General features: G+C 40.1%; 2 protein-coding genes across 6 annotated transcripts in view; both read left to right on the top strand.

The window, feature by feature from the left end:
- Positions 1–5,564, top strand: part of TARS3 (threonyl-tRNA synthetase 3) — a 62,912-nt gene extending 57,348 nt beyond the window's left edge. The window contains exons 17-19 of one of the 2 annotated variants that reach the window (XM_058542297.1): positions 1,710–1,782; positions 2,532–2,646; positions 4,476–5,564. In XM_058542297.1, the coding sequence (XP_058398280.1) occupies positions 1,710–1,782; positions 2,532–2,646; positions 4,476–4,624 (337 nt within the window). In that variant the 3' untranslated portion in view covers positions 4,625–5,564. The remainder of the gene's footprint in view (positions 1–1,709; positions 1,783–2,531; positions 2,647–4,475) is intronic. The other variant, XM_058542298.1, reaches the window with a different exon arrangement.
- A 1,095-nt stretch (positions 5,565–6,659) lies between these two features.
- On the top strand, positions 6,660–18,463 carry TM2D3 (TM2 domain containing 3). 4 transcript variants are annotated; one of them, XM_058542300.1, is made up of 6 exons: positions 6,660–6,755; positions 7,196–7,288; positions 8,899–9,056; positions 13,718–13,892; positions 15,512–15,587; positions 18,116–18,463. In XM_058542300.1, exons 1-6 carry the CDS (start codon positions 6,665–6,667, stop codon positions 18,297–18,299), a joined length of 777 nt encoding a protein of 258 aa, XP_058398283.1. In that variant the 5' UTR covers positions 6,660–6,664; the 3' UTR covers positions 18,300–18,463. The 4 variants fall into 4 exon arrangements, with proteins under 4 accessions (XP_058398283.1, XP_058398284.1, XP_058398285.1 ...); XM_058542301.1 differs by having other exon boundaries at positions 18,134–18,463; XM_058542302.1 differs by lacking the exon at positions 7,196–7,288.
- Positions 18,464–18,690: the final 227 nt, after the last annotated feature.

Here is an 18,690-nt window from a genome sequence, read left to right on the forward strand (position 1 = left end):
GCTAGAGTCTGTGCATATTCCTGAGATTTTATTTGTGATTTTAGAAAAATATCCTTAGGTGTCATAAGGTGGCTAAGCTATTAAAGTTACAGATAAGCCAAAAGTATAGATATGAATATGTATGCTACCTAAGTATGAATTAACATGTTTATATTTCTTTCTAGTTGATTCTGTTTCGAATAGTCTAACATAGGTAAGAGATGGTAGTGTCTTATACTAGAGCAGTAGTGGTGAAAGTGGTAAAAAAAAAAAAAAAAAGCCAACCTAAAAAACTAGTGGAATCAGGAGATTGAGGGGGAGATAGGAGATGGTGTCAGTGCACTAAATGTGCCACCCTGCATTGCAGAGACTCAGTGCATGCTCTCTGCAGTTCATAAATCAAGAGTTCAGGCACCTACTAGAGTTGTGGTGGAAATCTCTCCAAGAACTAAAAATAGAAATGTTTAAAATGTGGCTCCCCTGGGGGAGTAGGACTGGGGATGGAGTGAAGACAGAGCTCCAAAGGAAACATTTACTTTTCATCTTATACACTGTATTTCTGTTTGTCATATGTATTATAACTTTTATCATATGTATTATTTTGCTTTTGTAATTTAAGAATAAATATATAAATACATACATTCATAAAGTGCCATCTGGTAATAGTATCTATTGCATTTCCTTCCACCTTCAAAGTAAATACTCATGATGAGGGAAAGGCAAACACTTCCCATATCACACATTGCTTATACTCACCTTTACATCTTTTTTTTTTTTTTTTTAAGAAAAAAGCATTTTAGTTTGAGATAATTGTAGAGTCACATGTAGTTGTAAGAATAATACAGAGAGGTCAGCACACCCTTTACCCAGTTTTCCCCAGTGGTAACAACTTGCAAAACTATATACAATGTCATGACTGGAACACTGACTTTATATAGTCTACAAGTCTTATTCAGATCTCACCAGTTTACATGCACTCATTTGTGTGGGTGTGAATTTAGTTCTATATCACATGTCTAGATGCATGTACCCACAACCAGTCAGGAGACAAGACAGTTCCGTTACTTATAAGGATTCCTTATGCTACCATTTTATTGCCACACACCCCTCCCCGACCCTGTCACCAACCTCTGGCAGCCACTAATCTGTTCTCTGTCTCTATGATTTCGTCATTTCAAGACTGTTACATCAATGGAATCATACAGTATGCAGCCATTTGAGATTGTCTTTATTCACCCAGTGGAATTCCCTTGAGATCCATCCAAGGTGTTTCAAGCATCGTAATTGGTGGCTTTTTATTGCTGATAGTGTTCTGTGGTGTGGATGCACCAGTCTGACCACTCATTCACCTGCTGAAGGACATTTTGGAGTATTTCCACTTTGGGGCTATTATAAATAAAGCTGCTATGAACATTAGCATGCTCATTTACATAAGTTTTCATTTCTCTGGGATAAATGCCCAGGAGTGCAATTCCTGGGCTGTATGGTAAGTGCTGTTTAGCCCTGCCATCTGTCTGCCAACCCGTTCTTCCCTCCCTTTCCTATCAAAATTCCCAATTTCCCCTTTTGTCTGTTCTGCTGCCTTTTAACTCTTAATATAGTTTGGTTTACTTCCACACCACTCTGCTGAATGTGCTCTCTTGTGAAGTCTTACTTTAAAAAAAAAAATCTTTGGTTTGATCATGTAATAAATGGTCATTTTGAAAATACATATTTTTTATATTTTTCAGGCCTTTCTGGCTGTCTCCTCGTCAGGTAATGGTCATCCCTGTGGGGCCAACTTGTGAAAAATATGCACTTCAGGTAAAATCAGAGACATTTAAAGTACATAATCATTTTGGCATGTAGTCTGTGAAGGTCATTAACTTGAAATATTATTCATGCCTTAAAACATTGCATAACTAACACATTAATTTACCAACCCATATTTTCAGTAATTGGGAGTAACACCTGAATCATGTCTGTGTAGCTGTATCATAACTACTTTATTTCTTAATGTTTTTGAGAAATTGGTATTTTAAAACATCACATATTTAAGTTATTCTTTTCTACATGGCTCTATTAGGGAAGAATACTTATATTATCTATTGCTGCATAACAAATTACCCCAAAACTTAGCAGCTTAAAACAACAAACATTTATTATCTCACAGTTTCTGCAAGTTAGAGTCTGGGATGGGCTTGGCTGGGTGATTCTGGCTCAGGGCGCCTCAGGAGGCCGCAGCCCTCGGGGGCTCCCTCACGTCGTTCTTGGATGCCTCAATTCCTCACCATGCAGGCTTCCCAGAGGCTGCCTTAATGTCCTTCCAGCATGGCACTGGTTTCCCCCAGTGGGAGTGATGTGAAAGAGATGAAAGCTGAAGTCTTTTAACCTAATCTCAGAAGTGACATGCCATCACTTCTGCCCTTCTCTCTGGTCACAAAGAGCAACCTGGCACGACGTGGAGGGAATGGCACAAGGGTGTGCATACCAGGAGGTAGGGACCCTGTGGTCGTCTTGGAAGCTGGCTACTGTATATAATGTAATAATAAAAGTGTTTCATTTTCCTATAGGTATCCAATGAATTTTTTGAAGAAGGATTCATGGCTGACGTTGATTTAGATCATAGTTGTACACTAAATAAGAAAATACGAAATGCGCAGCTGGCTCAGTATAATTTTATTTTGGGTAACTTAAATTTTTATATATTTTCCCAAATGCTTGTTTTTTGTTCTGTTTTTCATTAAATTCCAAAAAGCAAAATAAAGAATGTGGGGGCCTGCCCCATGACCGAGTGGTTAAAGTTCTGCTTGCTCCACTTCGGCAGCCTGGGTTTGCAGGTTCAGATCCCTGGCGTGGACCTTCGTCACTCACCAGCCATGCTGTGGCGGCATCCCACATACAAAATAGAGGAAGACTGGCACAGATGTTAGCTCAGGGCGAATCTTCCTCAAGCAACAAAAGAGGAAGATTGGCAATAGATGTCAGTGCAGGGTGAATCTTCCTCTGCAAAATAAATAAATAAATAAAATAAAGAATATGGTATAACTACTTGATTATGCCAATTTGACTGTTTAATACTTATACACAAAGAAGAGTATGTAGTGTTCCTAGGAAGGCTTTTCCTAGGTACTCTTTGTTATTTGCTGGAAGAACAGTTATAAAGTTTCACATGAATCCTGTGGTACAGTATTACTAGCAAGAATTAATATCTCAAACTAACAATGGAAAATAATGTGAAAATGATCTCAGTAGAATTATACTACTTATGTTTCAGCCCTGTGACAGGCCTGAAATATTCTCCTTTGCTTTTCTGGCTTATTAGAAATCTTTAGGATTAAACTAATGAGTGGAAAAGTTTTCAAATTTAAGATGATCAAAAGAAAAGAATTAAGCAAAAAAATAAAGTGTTTTTGAGGCACATGAGTACTGGATGCAGAATCTAAAATTTTGACTTTAAAAATTATTCAGGGCCGGCCCCATGGCTTAGCATGCACTCCGCCGCTGGCGGCCCGGGTTCGCATCCCGGGCGCACACCGACGCACCGCTTCTCCGGCCATGCTGAGGCCGCGTCCCACATACAGGAACTAGAAGGATGTGCAACTATGACATACAACTATCTACTGGGGCTTTGGGGGGAAAAATAAATAAATAAACAAAATTGTTAAAAAATAATTATTCAAAATAAAGAGAAACTGATATTGATATACCTGCAGGCATGATACTGTTATCTCTTGTAAGTTGCAAGATTCTGTAGAAGGCAAAATAACTAGGCATAGAGTTGTCCTATCAGCAGTTTGTCATCAAAAGTGTTGACTCTGTAGTAGGTATTGTGTGTTTCAATCAGGCTTCTTGTGGTGGCAGAAATTTCAAATTAGCTTAGGCAAAGACGGAACTTGTTGGAAGGGTGTTGGAGTATCTCGTGACATGGAAGGTAGAATTAAACAGCCAAACCATTAGAAGAATAACTGGAACGGGGAGCTCAACCCTTACCAGGACTATTTCTCCCCATTCCTGGTCCCTGTTTTGCTCTGGTTCTTTATTCTTCTCTTGAATATCTACATTATCCCCCTTACTTGTGGACCAATTTTTTTCTTGATGGATGGCAAGAAACATGGCTGCAGATTCCTGCATTGTCTCATGGTATGGGTCACTAGAGAGAACAACTTTTTACTTACGTTCCAGAATATTCTGGTTGGCTCATTGGGCATGGGTCTGGTGGCCAGTCCATGATTCACCAAGTATGCCAGGTGGAGTCAAGGGGTCTGTAAGAGCTCCCTGCTCCCATTTGTAACCCAAGACCACAATAGGTGTTCTCTCAAGTGGACAGTAGAGAGATGGGATTAGAAGTCATTCCTTCCCTCCAGAAACTTATCAGAGGATGACCTAATGGTCGTTAGATTAATATTCAGTGATTAATACTGAAGAAAAACTCAGTAAGACCTGTGTCATGTGACTGTTGACTTAATATTTAGTAAATCATTGATGTAAAATTTATTTCCCTTTCTTTTCCACAGTGGTTGGAGAAAAGGAAAAGACAAATAATGCTGTGAATGTTCGAACGAGGGACAACAAAATTCATGGAGAGATTTCAGTAACTTCTGCCATTGATAAATTGAAGAATCTCAAGAAATCACGTACACTAAATGCTGAGGAAGACTTTTGAAGTTCTTTCTTTGTACTCACTTCTGTGTAACCTTGTTTTGACCCCTGAAAATGCATTTTTCTTAATTAACGTTAGTACTTCTTTTAAGAACTTTGGACCCACTGACAGTCCACTGATGGGAGCAGTGAGAAAGGAGACAGTGAATGAGTAGCTGATATGTACAAAGCTTAATTCACTAATATGTCTGAGGACAAGCTTGGGAAATTTTTAATTTCCCAAATGTTTTAAGAGACTTAAATGGGAAAATGTTATTCATTGAAAGAGGGAAATACTAGGAAATGAGGATTATTAGATGTTATTATCTAAGACGTGTTATTTTCAAAAGATAGGTTTCAAATACAAGTCTGCAAAGCTTTTTTGAATATGGGAGAAAATCTTATTTTCTAATAACGTTATGTCTCAGGTATTTTCATGGTTGTTTTACTAAAGTTCACACTGAAACTTTACCTCCAAGATTGGAATCATTACTTAATTTGTTTTAAGTAACCAACAACCACAAAAGCAGCAGCTAGTGCTAAATACTGGATTACTGACAAAGGACTCTGAACTCAAAGAAATTCAGTGTTGTGGAAGCTACTATTGTTTGCACTGTAGGTTAGGAATTGCTGTTTTAATGCTTCTAATTGACAATTGAGCCTTGTTCATCTTCATAAAAAATAAATTCCCAAGTAAAATGCATCACATAGTGTTTACAGTGTTTCAGCTGTGGGCTTATACCACTATAATCTGCTCCCCTAGAGTTAAATTACTTTTTTGATGGGATGACATTCCACTGATTTATAGACTCAAGTGGATTTCTTATTTTAACTGAGAGGAATACTTTACTGCTCAGAACCAAATTAAAATGGCTTTATGCCAATAGAGAATTTAGCTACCAATCAAGAAGTATTTTTTGAGTGTTTATTTGGCTAGGTGCTGTGGAATTAAAAATAAATTTAAAACATGCTGTCTCTTCTCAACACACTTATCATTTAGCTTCCTGAGCAGTTGGTAAACAAAACAGTATTATATATCAGACCTGTATAGTGCTGTAAGGTGCACATTATGTAATCTAATTTTTCAAGCTAACATTTATTGAGGCCAGGAACAATTTGATATACTTTTTTGATTCACCAAACTGCTAGTGAGGAAGTGAGGAGTCAGAAGACACCCCTCCTACTCCCCAAATGATGTTGTGGAAGGTGGGTGGGAAGAGGGAAGGACGACAACAGGACAAAGTATGCTGTGGGAGAAACAGGTGCAGTTGGTGGCCTGGGGTGCAGCTCCCCTCCCAAGGCTGGCCTTCTCCAGGGAGGAGCCCATGCTTTGGACCCTCCTCTGGCATCCAGGGCACCTGTCCCAGTGCTTGGGGCCCTGAAGACCTGCTGGCTATACTTAATGTCTGGCCTCTCCCAGTCTTGGAGGAACTTTCTGGAAGTAACGCGTGTCTTTAAAGGAGTTGGCTAGTGGTGAACCCACGGCAGGCCGCGGAGAGATGCTAGCTGCAGTGACCGGGCCAGCCCTGGGATTGCCAGGAGTGGGTCCCTCGAGGCCACGTGGCACACCCCGGAGTCACTTCCCGTACAGTTTGGGCCACAGTTTCTTCACCTGTAAACAAGTACTGTTTTGGTGTAAAATTAAATGTAATGTCATCAAAACCTTCCCAGAGTACCTAGCACATAGTAGCAAGTTTTATCTCTAAACATACATATCCAGCCACATATAAATGGTGGCCAACTTCCCCAAAATGCCCGCCTCTACTTTCAGTCACTTGAGGTGTGCATTTCGGTCCCAGGTGACCTTTCCCGGTCTCCAGCCGTGGAAGAAGGAACTGGGCAACCTCACAACGTTCCAGCGGCCCACTGCCCTCGCCACCGCCACCCGAGCTGCCAGGAGCTTCCGGCTGGGCGCAGCAGACCCCACGCAGAGCAGGCCGCGCGCCTGCGCCCTGGGCTCCCCGGGGACGCGACCGGACCCGCGGCCCCGTCGGCGCGCGCGCCGGTGCCCCACCCCTTGGTTTAGCCCCGCCCCACGTCCCGGAATTGTGCGCGCGCCGGCAAGATGGCGGCTGTGGTGGTGTCCCTGCTGGGCGTCCGCCGCCTCTGCCGTGTGCTGCTCTTCCTCTCACAGTTCTACATTTTGTCGGGTGGTGGTGAGTTAAAGGCCGGCGTCCACTCCGGGTCGGGCTGAGTGGCAGGGGGCCCCCCGGGAGCTGCGGGAAGCTTCCGGGCTGGGCCTGCGGGCAGAGGGCGGCGGGTCGCTGCAGCCCGAGTCTGGCGCGTCCTGGCCGCAAGTCCGGGGCCGCCCTTCCGCTCAGGTACCCCGGAGCCACCGAGCTGGGCTGAGGAGCCCTCGAGCAGGGGACCGAGGGCTCGGGATCTCGGCTGGGGAAGGGGAGCTGGATCCCAGTATCAGGCTTTGTTCCCTAGTCGCCCGTAGATCTTAATTGGTGTAGACCCTGTTGCCGTTTCATTCTTTAGTTTTCTGGGCAGTCAAGCTGTGAGGTTTTCATGAGCAATTATTGGACCTTGCGTGTTAACCACACAAACCAGGCTTTTCATATCCCAGGATAACATGTTTCTCTAATTGTAGGATCCTTAAATTTAGACCTTTCGCAGCCGCTGGCTCAGTCAATAAAGGATCCGGGCCCAACACGTACTTTCACAGTAGTTCCCAGGGCAGCAGGTACTAGACTTTTTCTATTCTAGTAAATGTGTATCTTTATATCTAGTGGTTTCCACCATTCTTTTTTTTTTTTTTTGGATAAAATAATTTTCCATTTTTTGAATATTTATCGTATTTTAGGTTATGTGAAGTAAAGGCAGCTACACAGACATTTCTGTAGACAGTCTTGGTATTTCACTACCTTTTGACATTCCTGCCTCATCTCTTTCCAGTCCCACACTCCTCATTTCCATCTTCTTATTTCTATTATTTTTCCACTTCATCCATTAAGGTAACCTTCAACCAATGCTTATTTCCCTTCAGAAAATTTCTTTTCCTTTTTGAACCCTGTTCCTGCTGTTGGACGTTAGAGGCTCCTCCCAGGGCTGTCTGTGAAATGGAAGGATCACAGAGGGACTGAGAGAGACTTGGAGTCTCCATCTGGTTGTGCTACTGGGAGCTTGAGCAAATCATTCACCACCTTGGGCTTCAGTTTCCTTATCTTTAAGGTGGTGAGGTTAGCCTGGCCCCCTAAAGTCAGTTTGGCTTTGTGGTTTTAGGGGTCCAGCCTCCAGCCACATTAGTAATAGGAAGAAAAGATAAAAATGGTATTTTGTAGAATTGCCTATTTCATACAGTGACTTTTAGTAGGACCAGTTTTAAATGAATATTAGTGTGTTTTGCTAAATGGAACCCTTGTCTCTCTTGTTTCATCCCTTTAGAGTTCCATTATTTCAGTGAATTGAAACTGGCAGAGGTATTTACTGGTTCTTATTTGGATGTAAAAGACTGCTAGAAGATAGCAGCATACTTGAATTTAAAACATAGGTTATTTTATAGAGAAAGCACAAGAAATTTTTACTCTTCTGGATGTTTTTTGAAAGCTTCTCTTCCTCCCTAAGAATACTTGAAATTTTGATCCTCTCTTAATTGATAAAAATATATTGTACTTCTGGTAAGCTTGGCTGGAAAAAAAAATTGCAACCCACTGAACAAGTTATTAATACAGAGAGCTGTTTTGAACTTTGGTGGTATAAAACTGTAAATGTTATTAGCAAATTATATTCATAAGTTATGGCTTATTGAAGTACCAGTGTGGAATAAAGACAGAGAACATTTTCTGGAGCTGGTACCAGTTGTACTGATTGAATCAGTTAAAAGGTCAGTGGCTTCATTTCCAAACTAGTGAATTCAAGTGAAAAGAACATTGGACTGGAAACAGAGATTTGGGTTGTGGTTCCAGTTTTGCCTCTCCCTCTGTGATCTTCAACAAACTCTACCATCTCTAAGCCTTAGTGTTTCATCTTGTTACATGGTAGATTTTTTGAGGCCCTAACTTATACCTAGCATTATATATACATTATATGTACATAAGCACCTTTGATTTTCATGGTCATTTTGGGGACAGTAATTAAGTCCTTTTTACTTAGCTGTTGCACCAGGTCACACACCTGGCTGGTGGTAGAACCCTGCTTTAATTGTGGGTATCTCTGACTCCAACTCTGTGCTTTTTCCTTTCTAGCACAGGATCTCATTGCTGATGATCATGTCCCTTTACCTTAGAAAATCGTTTTCCTCTGTGGTTCTGATCAGTATTATAAAGGAATAAGCTTCTCTCTCACTTCTCACAGAAAGTACCGATATCCCACCTTATGTGATGAAGTGTCCAAGCAATGGTTTGTGTAGCAGACTTCCTGCAGACTGTGTAGAATGCAAGACAAATTTCTCCTGTGTCTATGGGAAGCCTGTCACTTTTGACTGCACAGTCAAACCTTCTGTTACCTGTGTTGTAAGTACTGCAACTTACTTATTCTCCTCAATAAACTCATTGTAAACCTCGAGTTAAAAGTAGAGTTTAGACTAGACTGTGGGGGAAATTCTGGAAGAAAGTGTTCTGCATTTTATAATTAATATTTTAGGAACAGAGTCAACTTTATCAGAAGACTGAAACTTCCATTTCCAACTAAGGTTTGATTGCAAGGCTTCAGATGGCAATTTTTTGACGTAAGAATAAATTGGAGCAATTATCAGACTTCTTACAGAAAGTCGGAAATAGATAAAGCTCAAGTGCACCAAATATTGCCCATTAGAAATGGCCCCTTGCAATCATCACATTTACATCCTCTCTGTGATATTTTGACAGGCAGGATGGAGCCTGGAAAGGCTTTCAGAGTTGGTGTTCCTTGGAGTGCTCTAGGGCTACCTGTTTCACAGCTACTTGACTGGGGCTCCTGTTAGAATCCTGGAGGCAGACCCAGACCTGCGAATGTGAATGGGTCAGGGAGACTCAGGTATCTGCATTTTTTAACAAGTGGGCCAGGTAAATTATTGCACATTCCGTTGTTTGGGACTACTGTCCTAGCCTCTGGGCGAGCTAAAGAGTAGAAGTGAATAGTGAAGCAGTATTTTACTCTTGGCCCTGCCATAACTAGCTGTGTGATTGATTAATCTCTCTCTTGTTAAATGAGGGATGAGCCCAGAATAGCTTTTCCTAAAGTGTTTCTATGAGACCTAGTTCTGGGAAATGGTTGAGGAAGGAAAAACAGATTCCATACTGTATCATCTTTCGCAAATTTCCTTTGACACAGCATTTATGGCCTTTCTGTCACTTACTTGATCAAGGTACCTTTCCCCCTCTGTTCTTTGGAACTTGGTCTGGGAAGGGCTAGATTGGAAAGTTCCTTCCACCCCCAGGCTCTTTCTGTAATTCTCCCGAAGTCTGGTACCAGGAGAGGGAATGAGGGAGGCTTCACTCCAAAGGGGAAATAAGACTTTATGCCATCTCAGTGTCTGAATGTAGTTTTTGTAAACTTAAGTCTTTGCCATTTTCATTTGTTAGCATTACCCTTTAAAACACACTGGAAAATTGAAAGTCTTCATAACTGCGCTTGGATTATCAGTCTTTGTTGCTGTTATCGTCAATAGAATTTTCTCTCTAATTACCTAATGGCTAAACCTATTTGAAGGCTTTTTAAATTTTATATCTCATGGGTCTGGTACATGGTAGGTACTTAGTGAAAAGTGGGAAGACTCAGCCATTGAAGGGGAGCTTTCCCAGGATTAGCCTCCTTTGTTGTTTGCCTCAGCTTCTTTGACATTTATCTCCCAAAACTGGTTACAGAGTGAGACCTAGTTCTCAATCTGTTCCTTCTTTAGGTGTTCTGAAAATGATTTCATTTAGTGGAAAATGGCAGAGGATAAGAAAAATAACAAAGGTAGAGAAATTACAAAGCTTAGGGAAGTTTCTGAACTCATTGGCCATGGTCCCTGGTACAGTCCTCACCCCCTGGCTGAGATGTGCCCTGACTGGATTCTTGCTCTCCTCCTACTCCAGGTGCTTTCCTCTCACCTGCTTCCTGTACTAGCCAGTAATAAGAATCCTGTAAGATAGTGGGTGCCCAGTCCTCAGGTGTGGAATTTGAAGTCTGCCGCAAGAAGAGTCTAGTGGTCTGTTCCTTCTTAAAAATGGAGAACAGTAAAATATGTGAATTGGCTGTCAGGAGACCTGGGTCCTAGGACTGCTATTGCCAGGAGATGCTGGACAAGCCACATGTTCTCTCCTTATTTGTTTGATGACAATCTGTAGGGTCCCTTCTTGGTAAATAAGTTGCGATTTCAAGAAGAAATAATCTATGATCATCACTTGCACACATGCAAATACTCATTGTCTTTTGCTTGCGTGTGCATGCACTTGGGCTCTGTCTCTCGCTTCCCCCACTTATCTTGAACTTAAAATTAATGGAAAAAGCCTCTTCCAGTCCTTCTCCATGTGTACTGACCAGGGACTCACAGGCTAAGGGAATCTCACCTGGATGACACTGTTCAAAGAAATTATTTTGTAATGGCCCTGTTAAGTAAATAAATAGAATTAAATGTAAAAATCTTGCAACTTCTTCCATATCACCTTGCTCCTGTTCCAGTTATAATGGTAACTGTCAAGCCGGTTGATGTCAGCTGGAAATGTGCTTGACAGAATGTTGCCTCATATTACTTGGAGAAGGTATCAGTCTGCTAGTGTATCTGAAGCAGGTAGAATTCCCTCAGATGGATTCTGTGTTCTTAGTAATGACAGCTGTTTCACAGAGGGACAGGTAACATCTTTTTACTATAGGTGAGCTTTTGAAAGGGTATGTACTTCTCTGTGGTCAGGAGTTGGATTCAGTAAATGCTGGAGTGCCTGGGTAGCTGTCTGGAAAAAGATTAGGGGGAATCCCTGTCTTGTCCAAAATAAATTCCAGATAGATCAAAGATTTAATGTGAAAAAAAAAAACCATGAAGTCTCAGAAAAAGCATGAGATAGTTTTGTTATAATCCCAAAGTGGGGAATTTTTTTCCAAGTATGAGATAAAATTTAGGAGGCCTAAAAGAAAGAATTGATACATTTGACTTCTGGAAATTAGAAATTTCTGCATGACCTAAAAAACATAAAAGCAAAAGATAGATGACAAACCAGGAAAAGGTACTTCTAACACACATGACAAATAATGCACTAATATCAATAATACATAAAAATTTCCTAAAAGCCAATGAGAAAAAGGTGACAGTCCTGTAGAAAAATGGTATTAGGACATGAGCAGATGGTTGATAGGAAAGGAAATACAAATGGACTTTGAACACTTGAAAAAAATGTTTAATTTTTCTGATAATTAAAGAAATACAAATTAATGCGTTTTTTTAACCTGTCAGATTGGCAACAACAATCAAAAGGTTTGATAACGCTCTGAGTTCGTGAAGCTGTTAGGGACAAACACTTTTATATCTTGTTTTTGAGTGGGCAAATTGATAAACCTCTTATAGGCAATTTGTCATATTTGTGAAACTTACAGATACACATGACCTTTGACCCAGCAGTTCCATATCTAGGAATTTATCCTACAGATATTATTGCACGTGGATGCAAATCAGTATGCCTAAGGACGTTGTAGCTGCATTGTTCCCCTAGACAAAAGATTCAAAACAAACTAAATGTCCAAGAGAGAACTGTTTAATTTATTCTTTGCTGTGTAATGAAATAAATACATTGCAGCTATTTAAAAGGACTAGGCAGCTTTAGAGATATTTACTGATATCTGCAGAATTAAGGGAAAAGTAAATATCAGTGGGAAAGTCAAATTTAAAGAAAAGCCATATAAATGTGCCCATGCATAGACTGAACTCCCTAGGCTAGTAGGTGGGCAGTGCTTCGTGCTGGGGAGGACAGCGGCTGCTGAGGGCTGAGCCGACTTGCTCTTCGCTCTCCTGTCATGTCTGGGAATTTGTACCACATACACGTATTACCTAGTTTTAAAAAGCAATTGATAAGAAACGTATGTTATAAATGCATCGCTGGAAATATGCAGATGTTTAAAACAATATTGCCTAAATCAAGTGATGTCTTACCCAGTTTTGAACTATCAATAAAAGCTATCCATAAAAGTGATTTTGCATTGATCAAAAAAATTAATAAATATGATACTTCCAGAGGTGGTGGTTGTGTGACCATTTAAAAATGATTTTGAAAAATATGTATTATGGTATAGTGTCACGTGCTTTCATACAAAGTACTTTCAGTAAAATTCCACTTACATAAATCTATATTACAGGAAGAAAAAAATGAAAGAAAATTAAAAGTGGTTCTCTCTGTAGAGGTTACAGGTTTTTTTCTGTAATTTCCAAATGTGCAACATACACAGAACATGTGCTATTTTATAAGCAGAAAACAAAATAATGACTTTTTAAATTGAAATGAAAAAATCTCAGGTCTCAAGAGCTAAGGATGGACAGTGAACACTTGCTGAGTCTTTCTGCACGTGTTTCTTCTAAGTTGAGAGTGGTTTTCTGAGGCGGCCTCTTGGTTGATCATGTCAAGTGCTGCTCATGCAGGTGGGAGCAGCAGTAACAGCCCTGGGGGACTGGACCATGGCCGGGATGTTAGGAAAGGTTTGAGACTCAGTCGTCAGGCAGTGTGTTGTGTGCACTTCAGGGAACCTCAGGGTGGGGTTGGGGAACTTGGATTCTCCTCAGCTTGCAGCTCAATGATGTTGAACAGATGCACTCATCTGTTCTTCTAGCTCTCTCTGACTCTGGCTTTATAAAATAAACCTTCCTGTTTTCTGTATTACAGCAGTACACATCTCATTATTAAAAATTTAGCCAAGCAAAAGTGATGAAATAATCTTTGCACCCTGAAATAACCTTTGTTATTTTGACGTGAATTTAGCTAGATATTTTTTTTCTTAGGTATATATTTTTGGGTGTATATCTTTATGATTATAGAACTATATACATTTGTTTTGCATACGTATTGTTTTGGTACCTATTTTTCTGCCACTTCTTGCTAGGTCATAAATTTAAATATTTTAGAAATTTTGTGCCATATAGTATGTAGTTTTATTGATATATTACAATTGACATATTAATGTAATTATTAGCATATTATGATTGATGAGTTCTGTATCCTTTGATACATAGGATCAAGACTTCAAATCCCAAAAGAACTTCGTCATCAACATGACGTGCAGATTTTGCTGGCAGCTTCCAGAAACCGACTATGAGTGTTCCAATTCCACCAGCTGCATGACAGTGTCCTGTCCTCGACAGCGTTACACTGCCAACTGCACAGTACGGGACCACATTCATTGCTTGGGTAAGTTGGAGTTTAAGGAAATTTGTAAGCAAAATATTTTTCTCTAAGCTTGCTTATGGAACTTTAACCAGAAATTTGAGAATTAAATTTAAATTATTTACTCAGAAACATTTGTCAGCACTTTTTAGTTACGCCAAGTCTCATTAGAAAACTCAATGAACTAAAAAAAAAAAATCCAGAAAATTTGCAATTCTCCTGTCTTTTAAAATGTTTTCCTGATAAAACAAGAAAAAAATGTGTAAGGTATAAAGCATAATGGATAGTAATTGAGTTGCACCCAAACGAACAACTAAAGCAGTCTGATGCCATCTCGACGACCGGAGTGCTTCTCCTGCACCCCGCTGCCCTACCTCCTCTTCAGAGGTAACCGCCCTTTTGAATTTTCTTATCATCCCACTTCCTTTTCTTTAAATTATTTACCGTTCTATCACATGTATGTGATAAAATATAGTATGATGTTTTATTAAATAGTGTGTGTTTTAGGATTGTATAAAATAATAGCAGGCTATTTATGGTCTTCTGGGACTTTCTTTTTTCCTGTCAACATTATGGCTCTAAGATTCATCCATGTGTCTTCTCTTATTGTTTTTCACTTTTGTATAATAATCCATTGTAAGATTGTATCATGGTTTATCCCTTCTCCTATGTGTTTGGATTATTTCCAGTTTTTTACTCATACAGATTATGCTGCTATTAACATTTTTGTACATATTTCCTGGTTGCACATGTGCACGAGTTTGTGTGGCATATACTCTCCAGCATGTATTTTTATGTAGCGTGATAAATGGTTTTACCAATTTACACTCCCACCCGTGGTACATAACTGTTCTTGATGATCCATATCCTCTCCAATACTTGTTATCCCTAAGTTTTATGTTTTTCTTAAAGATTTCTGGGAATTCTTTTATAATTGGATAGTAACCTTTGGTGTCCCTAAAATCCTCTCCCAGGTTTTTAACTTTTTTTTTCCCCCCACTTTCTTTTGGTATCTTTTGATGAACAGAAGTTTAAAATTTTAATTAGTTGAAGTTATTAGTCTTTCATAGTTAGCTCTTTTTTGTTGTAAGAAAGCTTTTCTTACTCCAGGTTCATACAGATAATTTCCTATGGTTTCTTTTAAAAGTTGTAAGTTTGGCCTTTCACATTTAGGTCTATAATCCACCTGGAATTGGTTGTGGTATGAGGTGAATTCAGGTTCACTTTTTTTCCCACATGGATAGCCAGTTGTCTCAGGACTCTTCTGGGTCGATCTGTGTGTGCCCTGTGTCCCACAAGTAGTGTTGATAATGTGTGTGTGGTCTGGCCTCTCTCTCTTCCCATCGCTTGATTTGTCCATCTCAGTCCCACGCTGTCTTCTGCATTCTTCACTTTACCTAAGTCTTGATACCTGGTGGGGCATTTCACATTCAAGCTGTAACCCCTACTTAATTCATTTAAATATTAAATCTGTGCTTGTAGATAGTAAGGACTTTCTTTTTACCATTCATTGTAGTAAATATTTATTATTGTGAAGAGAGTTGACTTTTTAGATTTTCAATTACAAGTTACAATTAAGTCTCTGTGTAAGATATTTTTGTCCCCATGTTTCTATGTACATAAAGTTTTTTCCTTTTTTTAAGGTAACCGTACTTTCCCAAAAATGCTGTACTGCAATTGGACTGGAGGTTATAAGTGGTCTACTGCTCTGGCTCTGAGGTAAGCTTTGTTATGATCAAGTTAAAGATGCCATTTGGATTTCATTGGGATTAATGGAATCTTCCAGACACTAAGCTCAGCCAAGCTTCTCCTTCACTCAGATCCTACCACATGTGTTAGATAGACCCTAGGAAACATAGAGCTGTAGGGAGTTACTTAGGTGATCAAACCAGTACCTTCATGGAATTTAATGCCAGGATGTTAGCTTTTCTCCCAAGGTGCCTTCACAATCTAGAAATGACTTAGTTGAGTCATTATTATAGATCATTAGAACCAGTCGGGGTTTTCCATCTTGAGTGTACCATGAGTCAGTAAAATGCTGTATGCTATTTAAGATAGGTGGGTTTACGGTATATATTTTTAATTTTTAGTAACTTGCTTCTTTATTATAAAAACTAATTCATGCTTTATTATAAAAACTAATACAGTATTCTTTACATACTGAAAACTGGAAAAAATGAAAATGGCAAAAACATTAAAAATCACCTATAATCCCACCATCCAGAGATAATTATAGGCTTATAATTTTTACTTAAAAGTGTGCTTATGTTTGTTAAACTTTATGACAGTTTGAACAAAAATTATATCAGTTCTTCCCACCAGAGGGACACTGGTTAAATGATTCACTAATTAAAAAGTTGTGCCATCTACAGTTGAAGGTTTAGAGTTTGAGCCTGAGACCCTGTGGCCTGCTGTGTGACATGGGGCAGGGTTTCTCAAACTTGTCACTGTTGACATTTGGGCCAAATAATTCTTTGTTGTGGGGGCGTCCTGTGCATAGTAGGATGTTTAGCAGCATCTGTGGACTCTACTTTCTAGATGTTAGTAGCACTTCCTACCTCTCCTCTGAAATTGTGACAATCAAAAATGTCTGCAGATACTGCCAAATTGCCCCTTGTTGAGAACCCCTGCAGTCGAGTTTGGGCTGGGGAGAGAGAAGGCTCCTGCCTGGCAGGAGGACACAACTGGAAAGCAAAAGTGGAGTCCAAGCTAGAAAATAGATACAACAAAAATGAGATTTGATAACGGCCATAGTCATTGTCAGCAGAGGTTCAAATTAAAACTAACAACTGGGGGCCGGCCTGGTGGCGCAAGCGGTTAAGTGCACGCACTCTGCTGTGGCGGCCTGGGGTTCGCCGGTTTGGATCCTGGGTGCGCACCGACACACTGCTTGTCAAGCCATGCTGTGGCGGCATCCCATATAAAGTGGAGGAAGGTGGGCATGGATATTAGCCCAGGGCCAGTCTTCCTCAGCAAGAAGAGGGGGATTGGCAAATGTTAGCCCAGGGCAGATCTTCCTCACAAAAAAAAAAACAACACACAAAAAAACTAACAATTGGCTTTTTTTTTTAATACACTTTTTGTTTTGGAATAATATTAGATTTACAGAAAAGTTGCAAAGATAGAAAGTGCCCATACACCTCTCACCCAGTTTCCCCCACATTGTTAACATCTTAAATTACCCTGGTACATTTAACAAGTGACTTTTAAAAAGTAAGAATGGTTTTCTTCTCAAGGCTCAACATAGTTTCTTGCAGAATATTCACTGCTAGTGTGATAATGTGCAGGGTTTGCTTCACAATCCTCTGGAGTGGGGAGGGGAATAGTATAGGTGAACCAGGGTTGGCCACATGTTGATAATTGTTGGAGCTGGGTCGTGGGTACTGTTCTCTTTACTTTTTACTTTTATGTGTTTTGAAATTTTCCATAATAAAAACTTTAAAAGAAATACAATGAGAAGCTGTCCAAATATTGTTAGATCTTAGAATTTGAAGGAACATTAAAAGTCATTTATTCCTAACACTAAATTTTTGGAGATGAGTGACTGACAAAGTTAGAGGACTTGATCCAGGTTGGCCAGATGGTGTTGGCTGTCCTACGACGCCAACTCCTGACTGCATGTTTGTGCAGTTTCTGTTAGACTGGGTCTGCGCTTTGTTTTCCTGGATGTGCCATTTTCAAGATGAAAAAGCAATGTGATCAATTACTTTTCTTTAAAAGAGGAATCTTAGATTTCAGTGCAGCTAAAAATTGTACGTTTACTTTTGACATTTAAACAATCTTCTTGGTCCGCCCCCATGGCTTGGCAGTTAAGTGCACGCGCTCCACTACTGGTGGCCCGGGTTCGGATCCTGGGCGCGCACTGATGCACCACTTCTCCGGCCATGCTGAGGCCGCGTCCCACATACAGCAACTAGAAGGATGTGCAGCTATGATGTGCAACTATCTACTGGGGCTTTGGGGAAAAAAAAAAAAAAGGAGGCGGATTGGCAATAGATGTTAGCTCAGAGCCAGTCTTCCTCAGCAAAAAGAGGAGGATTAGCATGGATGTTAGCTCAGGGCTGATCTTTCTCAAAAAAAAAAACAGTCTTCTTCCCCATGATTATTTGGTGTTGTAAACTTGTGAAATAGTCATTTGTATTCTGATTAAGAGTTAACGATAATTTGAGGCCCTTGCACAAATGTGACTTAGCGTGGTTGTTGAGACACACCTGGCTGCCATTGGGGGGATGTCTGATGGATTCCAGTCCTGTTTGCTGTTGCAGCATCACCCTCGGTGGGTTTGGAGCAGATCGTTTCTACCTGGGCCAGTGGCGAGAAGGCCTCGGCAAGCTCTTCAGCTTCGGTGGCCTGGGAATATGGACGCTGATAGACGTCTTGCTGATTGGCGTTGGCTATGTTGGACCAGCAGACGGCTCTTTGTATATTTAGCTGCAATTACGTGCTTCAGAGAGGAGCAGTGCTTAGAAAAAGCCCTTTTGCCTGTAGGAATTGATGTGCTGTGAGTGATGTATTCGTATGTTTTTTTTAATGTACAGCATCTGTACTTTGCCTGCCTTGATGAAGGTAAAATAAAAAACACTGAATCATGCTTATCTGGAATTTGTTTTTATTTGCCTGAAATATATTTTTTTCTGTGAAAAAATTTAAACTTACTTAAACTAGAAGAACGACCTCTGCAATGACTGAAAATCTATTTAATTCCTATGACGTTAGTTTTATATTGCAAAGTCAAAGTGTATCACTCATATCTCTGGCCTGAATGTAATTTGCTGTGAAAGGCTTTTCAACTATGATTGCAGAAAGTGGGAAGTGTTTTTAT

Source organism: Diceros bicornis, chromosome 5 (assembly GCF_020826845.1).
Source record: "Diceros bicornis minor isolate mBicDic1 chromosome 5, mDicBic1.mat.cur, whole genome shotgun sequence".
Classification (NCBI taxonomy): domain Eukaryota; kingdom Metazoa; phylum Chordata; class Mammalia; order Perissodactyla; family Rhinocerotidae; genus Diceros; species Diceros bicornis.

What these genes read in the sequence shown, in the direction of transcription:
- TM2D3 (XM_058542300.1), top strand. Translation starts at nt 6,665, where the DNA reads ATGGCGGCTGTGGTGGTGTCCCTGCTGGGCGTCCGCCGCCTCTGCCGT. An exon ending in AACCTTCTGTTACCTGTGTT is followed by an intron (nt 9,057 to 13,717) that starts GTAAGTACTGCA and finishes TTTGATACATAG; the next exon opens with GATCAAGACTTCAAATCCCA. An exon ending in TCTACTGCTCTGGCTCTGAG is followed by an intron (nt 15,588 to 18,115) that starts GTAAGCTTTGTT and finishes GATGGATTCCAG; the next exon opens with TCCTGTTTGCTGTTGCAGCA.